General features: G+C 39.3%; 1 protein-coding gene across 1 annotated transcript in view; it reads left to right on the top strand.

Annotated features, from left to right (window-relative positions):
- DOK5 (docking protein 5) overlaps positions 1-12115 on the top strand; it is a 134541-nt gene that overhangs the window by 57229 nt on the left and 65197 nt on the right. The window contains exon 2 of the mRNA XM_081832549.1: positions 11136-11243. Coding sequence (XP_081688675.1) covers positions 11136-11243 — 108 coding nt within the window. The remainder of the gene's footprint in view (positions 1-11135; positions 11244-12115) is intronic.

Raw genomic sequence — 12115 nt, 5'->3', positions numbered from 1 at the left:
AGCTGTGGCCCTGGTCAGTGCCTGACAGTGCCCGGCACGGGGTAGGCACCCAGGAAATATTTGTCCAATGAATTAGTGGTGGATAACGGCTCCCAGACATGCCCATACAGTAGCTAAGATTTTCTAGCATTTTTTTAAAGGATAGTTTTTTTTTCCTAAAAAGCTAGTTAAAAATAAAAGCTAAATAAATGACTCTTACTGCTTATGGCTTCTTGAAGCAGTTCTTTTGTTCCTCATCTTCCTCTCCATCTTCCTCACTCCTCAGTTCCCTCCCACCTTGTAGATCTGAAGAACAGAGAGGAATTGGAGAGAGAAGGAAAGGGCTGCATAACTTTCTGTCTCAGAGCTGGCTTTTCCAACACTGGCCAGCTCTGTGCGGACAACCGAAGAGTTTCCTTGGTGTTGGGTACTGTTGGTAGCAGATAATTGATTCCATGAGAATTTTTTTTTTAAGATTTTTATTTATTTATTTGACAGAGAGAGACACAGAGAGAAAAGGAACACAAGCAGGGGGAGTGGGAGAGGGAAAAGCAAGCTCCCCACTCAGCAGGGAGCCTGATGCAGAGCTCCATTCCAGGACCCTGGGTTCATGACCTGAGCCAAAGGCCGATGCTTAACGACTGAGCCACCCAGGCGTCCCTCCATGAGAATTTTTAACAATAATGTATTACTTGTTTGATCATTGCTAAAATATGCATATCTGCATATTTACAACTGAAGAAGTGTAAGGGGAAGAAAGCCACAAACTAAGGCTAAAACCATAGGGAGGGGCTAGTTCTTGCAGGTTCTGGAATGTCTTAAGACTTTGGTTTTTACCCCAGAGGCAACAGGCAGCCACAGAAATGCTTAAAGCAGTGGATTGATGTGGTCAGATTAAGTTTTTAAAGATCACCCCAGATGCCCTGAGGGAAACAGACCGAATTGCAGCCAGGTGGGAGCAGGGAATGTCTGAAGCTCAGGAGATGGTGACTTGGGTCAGGGTGGCCGTCCCCAGCAAAGCAGTAAGGACATTCCAGGCTTAGCTAGAAGGAAAGTACACAGGACTTGCGGTTTCTGGGTTGTGTTAAAAGATAATTTTTCCAAAGCAGGTAAAATCACGAAGAATGAACATGTTACACATTCTGCTTTAACTCATCAGTTAAATGAGAGAACAAAGCAGAATATTATGAGTAGTTCAAAGGGTAACCCAGAGAAACCACACATTTATGTATCTGTCAAAGTGAAATGAATGTTGGAAAGGAGGCAAAAATGTGCCTCATTGGCAGTGGGGGAGGGAAGTCACTTGAACCTTTGCTGCACAGGACAGAATTTGCCTCTTCGTGGACTAGAATTATGTTGCATTTCTATGAGTTATCTACAATTTCGATGTAGAATAGCTCCCACAAAATCCAAAACAGATAATCCCACAAGTGTGTGTGCTAAGGAATGCAGTTTTCCATTAAAGCACAGATTTTCCCCAATAATTGCATGTATGAGTGTGTGTGTGTGTGTGTGTGTGTGTGTGTGTGTGTGTGTGAATGAGGGCTGGTGGGGAAGGGTCGAATGTAGCTCACAATCTTCTTGCATAAACAGCAGGGCCTTATCTGCTGAATGAGTATGTATACTGGAGTAGAAACAGGTTAAAAAGCAGGAATAGCCTACTTTTTAAACTTAATAATTTACTAATAGCATTTTCTATGGTATAAATATTATGTGACAATATCATTTTTAATGATAGCAATTTCCAGTTTACAGATATGCCATAATTAATTAAACCAGCCCCCTGGAACGTTGAGGGTGTTTCCAGTTTTTATGTGGAAGAACCTTATTCCCATATGTTTGCATATTTCCGTAATTATTCCCTTAGGGGAGTAAGTTCCTAGAAGTAATATTTCCAGGTCAGAGGGTAGGCATAATTCTGCCTCTAGAAAGGTTGTGCTCATTTACCTCACCATCAACAAAGGATTGACAATAGCTAATTTATTGCCTGTGAATGCTTCATAAGGCTTTTTAATCCTCTTTGTACAACTTTTATTTTATGATTAATTATCCTGTTCTTGCTGGTCTTTCTCCTCGCAGTGAATTTAAAATGTACCTTGCTGCCCACTGTGCAGTCTTCCCCAAATTAGCATTTCTTTCCTTACAAGTAAAGGCATATGTAAATGATAGGCATGGGATCATGTTGTTTACTCATTAAAATTTTTTTCCCTTCATGAAATAAATAATTCTGAACCAGCTCATTATTTTAGGAAGTGGCGTTTGGTAGCAGCCTACAAGTTACCATTCAAAGATGACAAAGAACTCCTTGTATACGCTTCATCTCTCACCTTCTGAAATCCCATAATGATCGTTATTTGTAGGACTGGAAAGTTACAACCACCTTGGTCTCAGAGATCATCCAGGTCAAAGCTGGATGTGGAAGGAGAATTTTGCAGACCCTGGCAGACAGGACAGAGTGGGGATTATCTGGTGGGCTCATTCCTACCTCCTGTTTTGTCTTTGTTAAAGACTCTTCCTCTCTACCCCCAGATTGCATTGTTTGGCCCTATTCTCTGTGGCTGTTGGGCTGTCCTTAGATAGTGGCATTTCTTCAGTCTCAAAGTAATAGAGGAGCCCGAGACTCTAGGAGGGCAGCTGGTTACTCTGGCCATGTGTCGTGCATCAAAGTGGAGGGCCAGGCGTTCCTGGAGAAGTGACAAGTCAGCCCCAGGTAGCTGACTGCATATGTCCGCAGGAAGCCAGCTAGTCAGGATGTTTCTTAGCTGCAGCCGTAACTAATTGAGAACAAGAGGGGCTGCAGGTTAGCAAGGCAAGGAAGGCCAAGAAAAACTGAGATACTTCTAATGTAGTTAGAAATACTTTGTACGTTTGGGTTTCTGGACTTCGGTCAAGGATACGGAATACTTTGTCACTTAAAGAGAGAGCATGTGAAATTCTTTTAAAAGCAAACACTTCATACAAACTGCTAGGATACCTTCAAGTCCTAGCCTGGGATATTAAGACCCCAGTTACCGACATACTCCATTAAAAACCATCAGTGGAGATGAACGCTTGGTGCCAGAGAATTTAACATTACAAATGCAAATGTCACTCTGAAATAGCTAAGCTCTAAAGTTGTCCAGATGAAAGAGCATATGGTTACAACGAAATGTCTCTTTTTAGATTGTGATAAGCTTGAAAATAAACTTCTTACAGACGGCTCGACCCTTGGCATAAGTGTGTGCCTCTCTAGGAGTCCAACTTTTCTGGGAAACTCCTGGGGTCATGGTTAGCTTGTTCTCCAGAGCAGGGCAAACCAAAGGTGAAATCCTGGCTTGCTTTCTGCTAGCTTCATGCCCTCAAGTAATACTTAGCGAGTCACCTTCCTGAGGCTGTATGTCCTTATACAATGGGCATAGGGAAGCACGTGCTTCACAGGGCTGTAGGGGAGGGAGTTAATTGAAAGAAAAGAATGCACAAAAAGAGCCCTGCCGGCACTCTGCAGTGGAAAGTGCAGCCAGTATTGGGTGTTGATATTAAGATCCTGGATGAGAAGAGCATTTGGTTTGTTTTGGAGAGTAGGTAAAAATAAGGTTAGCCTGTGAGCAGTGAGGCTAATTTAGCAATGTGTGGCTGGGGGTGTATCTTGATAGCTGGGGGGAATGCTTTGAGAAGAGCCGACCTGACTAGAGAAAGGGGATGTTGGCAAAATGGAAAATCTTCCAAAGTGCACCTTGACCTCATAGAAAAAGATAATGATCAAAAGCTAACTGTATCCCAAGGCTAGAGATGGGATGCGGTGTCAATACATGTGAGAGCTCTCTTTAGGACAGCATTCAAATTCATTGCAGAGGAGTAAATCCCAGACAGTGGACAGGACTCAGAAGTGTGGTGGAGGGCGTAGAAAAGGCACCAGGTCAACATTTTAATATAATTTTATGTAAGTAAAATTTGGGCTTGTGGGGAGATGTGGAATATCTAAAGCTTCTCACCTGGGCTATAGCCCCTCCTCATTTTCTCTCATGAGGGACATGTCAAATGGATTTTTAGGTTGATCAAGAGGTCACATGAGCTTCAACAGTTGAGAAATACTGCCATAGACCAGAGGTTGGCAAGCCGCAGCCTGGCCTGCTGCCTGATTTTTTTAAATAAAGTTTTATTGGAAGATAACCACACCATTCATTTATACATATTCTCTGGCTACTTTTCAAAAAAAATTTTTTTTTTTTATTTGAGAGAGAGAATGAGATAGAGAGAGCATGAGAGGGGGGAGGGTCAGAGGGAGAAGCAGACTCCCCGCTGAGCAGGAAGCCCGATGCGGGACTCGATCCCGGGACTCCAGGATCATGACCTGAGCCGAAGGCAGTCGCTCAACCAACTGAGCCACCCAGGCGCCCTAAAATTTTTTTAAAGATTTTTATTTATTTGAGAGAAAATGAGAGAGAGAGAGAGAGCTTGAGAGGGGGGAGGATCAGAAGGAGAAGCAGACCCCCTCCCCGCCCCCCCAGCAGGGAGCCCGATGCGGGACTTGATCCCGGGACTCCAGGATCAGGACCTGAGCCTCACTTAACCAACTGAGCCACCCAGGTGCCCTCTCTGGCTACTTTTGTGCTGCAACTGCAGAGTTCAGTAGCTCCAACAAAGACCTATGGTCATCAAAGACTAAAATATTTACCCTCTGGCCCTTTACGGAAGAAGTTTTTGACACTTGCAATGGACCATAGAGACCTAAATGAACACATCTTACGTAGGCTTTCTGATTTTGTACATGGAGGCATTATGTAATTTCCAATTAACAGAAATGTTACCAAAATTTGCTTTCTGTCACCTTTATAACTGTCCATGCGTTCTCCAGAAGTTAAATTTGTGACTCTGTTGTTCAACCCATTGTCACGGACTGCTAATAAAATTAGGAACTCAAAACAAATTCTTACTTGTTTCAGCTGCTTTGTTGGCACTGGGAGTCTCGGTGAATTTACCAGACTGTTCTTTGTTAGGAGAAGAAGCTAGTAAGTGTCAGCGATTTGAAACCCGAGCGATGCAGTTATTAAGGGTATCCAATTTTAAAGAAAATGGGGAAAAAAGACCAGTACAAATCATATAGGGGTTGGTGACAATTTAAGGCTGAAAATTAGATGTAATAAAGCCACTACCAATAACTAGCAAGTGCACACTGAAGAAAATTGTCATGTACCTGCTAAATCTGGTGTCTGTCCACCCAGGTTGTCAGAACTGTGTGATGTGCTTATCTTTTTGGCTTCAGCAGTGGCTTATGCGGATTAACTTGTTCAAATCCAGGACTTTGAAGATATTCACAAAGCCTCATATTTTTCAAATGTGCAGTCTCAAATCAGCGTGCACTCATCTCTAGGAGTGGTTCTGACTTTGTCCCCCAGGGGACATTTGGCAATGTCTGGAGATAATTCTGGTTGTCAGCTGGGTAGGGGGGAGTGTGCTGTTGGCATTCAGTTGGCAAAGGCCAGGGATGCTGCTAAACATCCTGCAACTCGCAGGACACCCCACCCCCTCACACTATGAAAAATTACCTTGCCTAAAATGTCATTAGTCCTGAGATTGTGGAACCTTGATGCGTGGGAGGTGAGCTATTTCAAGATGAGATTTATTCTGTCATCAGATTCTCTAACAGTATATTTATCATTAAGATTATCTATTCTTTATGTCTAGCGAGAACTACACTTAGCTATTATCCTTGGAATAACAGTTTCCTCTTTTAAATAGAAAAAAATTTAGTTAAAAAATCAATTGACAAAAAAACGTTAACTAAAATAAGTACTACAGATGGTAAGTTGATGTGTTATATAAAATACGAAGGAGATGGTTGAATGAATTAATTTTAAGGAAATAAAAAAACTGCTGTAAACTGTTGAGTGGGATTGTTCTCAAATTGTCATCTTTTTAACAACATCTGTGTTACTCCAGTGAGTCGCCCATGACCATATTCAGGGAGTCCTGTTTCATTCCCTTGGAAGAATATTGAGATATTTAGGGTAAGTTTTCAATCCTCAGGTACTAGGTGGCTCTCCCAGAATTCTTAGGACAGAGAGTGTCCAGCGGTGAAGTTGAGAGTTCACCGGAGCTGAACAGATTTATTTCTGCTTCTTTATCTCTCTTCTGCTCATGACAGCATCTCACATTGCTCGACTTCAAAGCCTTCTGTGTACCACTTGTGGGAAAGCACACATCACAGAGGCCCTCCTCATGGAGCATTTGTTGGAGAACTCTTTGTTGGCAGTCCCGAGTGGGAAGCACTGTGTTGTCTGTGTCTTTATGAATATTTATGGCCTGGGTTTGCAAATTGCAAATAAAACACCTGGGGAACATGTTAAAGAGCAAATTTGTCTGGCCCCCACCCCAGGAGGTTCTGAGTCAGTAGACCTTGGCTAATCTCTAGGAATCTACATAATTAACAATTATCTTGAGTAATGCTGGACCAGCGCTGAGAGTCACTGATGCGTGATGTGTGGCAGAATGAGGAATGGCCTCGATGGTACGATTGCTCCCAACTTTTGCATTATTTTGTACCATGTGTTTGTATGTTACAAACATCCCGAGCTGCCTTTTCATAAGCCAAATTTCGGTTTTCCTTCTCTCCTGATGAACCAACATGATGTAATCTATTCCACGGTGATGCCCCCACCAATAGTTGCATGTGAATTTATGTAATAGTATTTATGCAATTATTTGTAATATTGCACTTTTGCCCTTACTACTTAATAAAACAGAAGAAAAACAAAAAATGAAAAACAAAAATCTCCTAAACCTGCTATAGATGGATCAAAGGTGGACATCATTAGGCATGCTGAATTTGAGGAGTCTTTAGCTTGCATCGAACAGCCTTTGGACATAAGCCAGGACAAGACTGGTTTGATTGTGAAGAAAATGAACAAGTATAAAAGGAAGTTAGAAATGGTATCATTTAAGAGTGAGTCTGAAAGTTGAGGCATAATTAGGAAATATAAATTATCTTCCTAAGTGAAAATAATGTTTTGCTACAGTGGATATATTTTTGCATACCTTTAGCATGCTCAATTTCTAAAACATTTTCAGGGGCATGTGCAAAAGAAAGGGGTTGCTGATAGGAGAATGATAGCCTATTTTCCCCACTTTTTATGGAAACAGAGTGACAGTTATTCCCACTGTATTTACAGTCCTGTGGTGGTGGTCAAATTTTCAGGGAGACCGTTGTCTCATCTGTTATTCAGACATGAGTGAGATGTTGGTAAGACTTCTATGTGTCAACCACAGGACTGGAAATGTTAATTTTCATGGTGGGGTCTCTATCCTGAGAAGTGTATGTTTGAATTCTTAACAATGGCTCTTACAATGTAGCTTCTTAAAGTTCCTTAGTCCACCGGTTAATTACACTGTGGTCTGATAGCAGCAGAAGGAGGACTGGTGAAGAATGTAGATAACTGTTATTAGATTAGGCTGTAATTTTAAGATTTTGCTTAAATATCCCTACATTTTTCCATCTAAAAAATTTTAAGTATTTTATTTTGAGGCAGTTGTAGGTTTTTATTCAGTTTTAAGAAATCTTACACAAAGATCCTGTACCCTTTACCCAGTTTCCCTGGTGATAACATCTTCAAAAGTATAATGAAATATCATAACCAAGATACTGACATTAATACAGTCAAGATACAGGATAGTTCCATTGCTGCAAGGATCCCTCATGTTGCCTTTTGTCGACATATCCACTTCCCATCCCTAACCCCTGATAATCCCAGATCTGTCCTCCATTTGTGTAATTTTGTCATTTCAAGAATGCTATAAATAGGGTCATGTAGTATGTATCCTTTTAGGTTTGCCCCCCCACCCAGCATAATTATCTGAAGATTCATTCAAATTGTTGCAGTATTGATAGTTCAGTTGTTTTTATAGCTAAGTAGTATTCCATGATATAGATGGACCGCATTAACCCACTGAAGAATAAATGGATGTTTTCAGTTTTGCACTGATACATATCAAGCCTCTGTGAACATTTATGTTCAGATGGTGTGTGTGTTGGGGGTGGGGAAGTTTGCATTTCTCCGGGATAGATTCCTAAGAAAGCAACTGTGGTCATATGTTGCTTGTTTAGTTTTTAAAGAAACTGCTCAACTATGTTTCAGAGTGCCTGTAGCATTCCACGTTCCGACCAGCAAAGTGGAAGAGACCCAGTTTCTCTGCATCCTTTCAGCACTTGGTGGTGGTATTTTTTTTTTTTTTATTTTAGCCAATCTGATAGATGTGTAGTGATATTTCATTTTGGTTTTAATTTACATTTACCTGATGGCTAATAATGTTTTCTGTGCTCCATCATCTGTGCATCCTCTTTGGTGAAATGTGTGTTCATGGTTTTTGTCTTTTGTTTTCCTTCCATTTTGTTATTGGATTGTTTGATTCTTTACTGTTGAGTTTTAAGAGTTCTTTATGTATCCAGATACTAATCCTTTGCCAGATTTGTGGTTTCCAAACATTTCTTCCCAGTCTGTAACTTGTCTTTTCATCCTCTTCATTGGGTTTTTCACAAAGCAAAAATTTTAAGTTTTGAGAAGGTACAGTTTGGCAAGTTTTTCTTTTATGGATTGTATTTTTGGTATGAAGTCTAAGAATTCTTTGTCCAGACCATGATCCCAAATTTGGTCTTTTTTTTTTTTCCCCTAAAGTCTTAAGTTTTGTTTTATATTTAAGTCCATTGTGACTTTATTTTTGTTTAAGATGAATGTTTTAGGTTACGGTGTTTGTTTATTGTGCTTTTTTGTATTTGTTTTTTTTCCTTCAGATATTCAATTATTCCAGTGCCAGTTGTTTGAAAGGCTACCCTTTCTCTGCCGAATTACTTTTCTGTTTCTGTCTCCCTGCTTTTTTTATTTCTTGATAAGTTTAATAACTATGCAAGAGGAAAGCCAATAGAATCGATTTTAATTGTACTATTTTACTGATGCCTCTGGATATTTAAGAAATAACAATTCTCGGGGTGCCTGGGTGGCTCAGAAGTTAAGCGTCTGCCTTCAGCTCAGGTCATGATCCCAGGGTCCTGGGATCGAGTCCCACATCGGGCTCCCTGCTCGGCGGGAAGCCTGCTTCTCCCTCTCCCACTCCCCCTGCTTGTGTTCCTGCTCTCGCTCGCTCTCTCTCTGTCAAATAAATAAATAAAATCTTTAAAAAAAAAAAAAATAACAATTCTCTTTCATTTATTTTACAGTATTAATTTTTATTAAACAAAATAAAAACAAGCAACCCCCCCTTCTTTTCCATGTCATTAGAAATTCCTTCTGAAATTTATTTCAAATGATATACCTATGGTATCCTATAGATAGGTAACATATATATTACTGGTGTAGCATAATTTACTATATATATTGTGTGTACTATTCATATTACTACATTTTTAATACAATGACTACCTATATTATCTTACAGATGCGTACATCTATATTGTATTACATATATTATGTACCACATACTTACTGTATATAATAGAAGTACTATCATTAACTTTGTCTTTCCTTATTTTTGAGGCTTTTGTAGTTTCTATTTATTATTATTATAAATAATAATACTAGAATTATACATTCAGTAGGATGAGGCACATATCTTACCCTCTGTATTCAGAGCAAAACTTCAATGTGGAGTGGAGTTCATGTTCTTTTTACCACCCCAAACAAAATGATTAATGAATGTTTAGTTTACTGAGTGAGAAGAGAAAAACAAAATCTACTCAGCATTGCAGACAAGTAGTAGCAAACCTGAATTCCTCATCCACCTGCCAGTTACTAATAAAGTTGTAGAAGGCATTTTAAATTGAGTATGGTTTGAATGGCCAAATGTTTTATGTGGACTTTTTGTTTCTTCTTACTAGCTCAGAGGTTCTTTAAACTTTATAGTGCATAAAATTTATTTATGGGTTGACTATACAAAACCGCATAAATATGGTACTTAGAAGGTGATTTAAGGATCAGGGAGATAATTGTGATTGAATATGTGCCCACCTGTCTGCTCTTGAACTCAGAATTCCTCTGTCAATTTTGGGCTGCATTTGGGCTTTTTCTTTAGGATACATTCTTATTCTTTTAAGGTTCTTCATAGTTGTTGTCAGATGGGCTCTAGAGGTCACCAGGAGAGTATAAGAGTGCCACTCAGATCTCTGCTATTAGTGAATATTATCATTAATATACATCCTTATTAATTTTTAGGTTAAAACATCTCATTTTATTTTGCTTTTGGAGAACATTGTTTTTCATTTACTTATTAGCTCTTTGCACTTTCCTCTCTTTGGTATGATTAATATTTTAGTGTCTAATTTAATTTATATTGGTTATTCCAATCTCGGTAGCTTTGGTTGCTCGGATAAGAGCTCTATTCAGCCTCACTCAGTTAAGAGTGATGTTGGTGGTGGCGGGTTCCTAGGGACACAGATGATTTCCAAGAAAACCAGGAGAAGTCAGCAACAGAAAGATGACAAAGGACTAAAATGTCTCCTCTGTCTGGAATAGAAATTATCTAGTTCTCTGTACCAGGTTCCACTGCTTAACTATTAGGCACGTGATTCAACATGGTCGCCAACCTCAGTTTATAACCTACCAGGGTTGACCTCTCAACTCAGCCTGTGCCTCAGTATGACAGTAGTTTTTGAGTCTCTGGGTTGGACATTCTGAGGGAGAATCTGATTGGTGTTTATCAGTCACTTATTAGCTAGTCTAGTGTGTCACCCAACTTTGACCCTCAGTTATAAGGGATGTCTTATGACACATAGGGGCCATCTCTTTCTAGGGCTGTCAGTGAAGTCTTCAGCATATATGGGGCCCAGGGTTTCCATATTTAATTGCATTTGAAATAAGAGCATGTGCCATGAATGCCTATATTATTTGTGCTGATTTGGGATTTTTATCTCTGGGACTTTTTCTGAAATGTTGCTACTAACACTGTTAGTGAAACGTTAAGAAATTTGCCTTTAAATATTCATTTTCATTTGATTCCAGTAATCAAATGACATAACATGCCTGTTGTGGAAACAGTTTTGGGTTTTAAAATTTTATTTTCCCAAAGTAGCATGATACTATGGCTTATGAATACTTTACACATGAAAACATCAGAAAGAAAACTTTTAAATGTAAATGTCAGTAAATATCTCAGTCAGTGATGCTGAACTCTGTCATTGTATTTCCTCCCAGATATATCAGCGATGCTGGCTAGTATTCAAGAAAGCTTCAAGCAAAGGTCCAAAAAGACTGGAGAAATTTTCCGATGAACGTGCTGCATATTTTAGGTGTTATCATAAGGTAAAACTTGATTGTTGTGGCTTTCTAGAAATCTGTTCACAAATAGGTAACCTGAGTTCACTGAATCTAAAAACTTGTCTAGGTCATTTAACAAAAGTACAATTAATACTTTTTCCAAGGACAAAACATCTCTAAATTACTATTTGTTAATTGTTTAATGGACTATCGTAAAGTTTCTCTTCTGATTTTGTACTATTTGTTGTTGTTGTTTTTCCAATCTCTAGTGTAGAATTTACCATGTTCTTTTTGAATTTTCATTTTGCGTAGTAAACCCAACTCCCAACATTGAAGCCCCTTGGGAGTAAAGATTAGGTCTCCATGTATCTAGCACATCTAGTGCCTGATGCAGATTAGATCCTCATTCAGTGCTTGGAATGTGGGATGAGGACGAGGGGAAGAACCTGGAAAACAGATGAATGGTGAAGGAGGAGGAAGTTCTACTCATTAGTTTATTTTTTTTAAGCTTGATGACTAAATTTAATTCAGACTTGCAGTTTGAATAGTGGTAGTCAGCTTTCCTCACTAAAAATAGTAATGGTGTATTAAAATACATCCTTTGGGAGTAGAAAATGAAAGAAGATACAAGGCAGACTTGGATTTACAAATTAGCCATGTCTTTCCCTCTACAGGGCAATGTTTTTCCATGGTCCTTGTTAATGGGCAGCCTGTGTCTTTTCTCTTTTCATGAAATTATGTAAAAATGTGTGGTTAACTTCTTTTCCCCCCAAGGTGCTGGTTGTTTCTGTTTGGGGAAAATACTACTCTTGTCTATGGAGGAATTGTTTATTTTTATGACAGAACATTTTAATTGTTTCAGTATTCTATCTTGAGATTCTGATGCTTATTTGGTGAGATTTTAATTTTTTTTTTTT

This window comes from Leptonychotes weddellii, chromosome 10, assembly GCF_054177405.1.
Source record: "Leptonychotes weddellii isolate Sample4059 chromosome 10, ASM5417740v2, whole genome shotgun sequence".
NCBI classification, from domain to species: Eukaryota; Metazoa; Chordata; class Mammalia; order Carnivora; family Phocidae; genus Leptonychotes; species Leptonychotes weddellii.
This window is presented reverse-complemented; position numbering and strand designations above follow the sequence as displayed.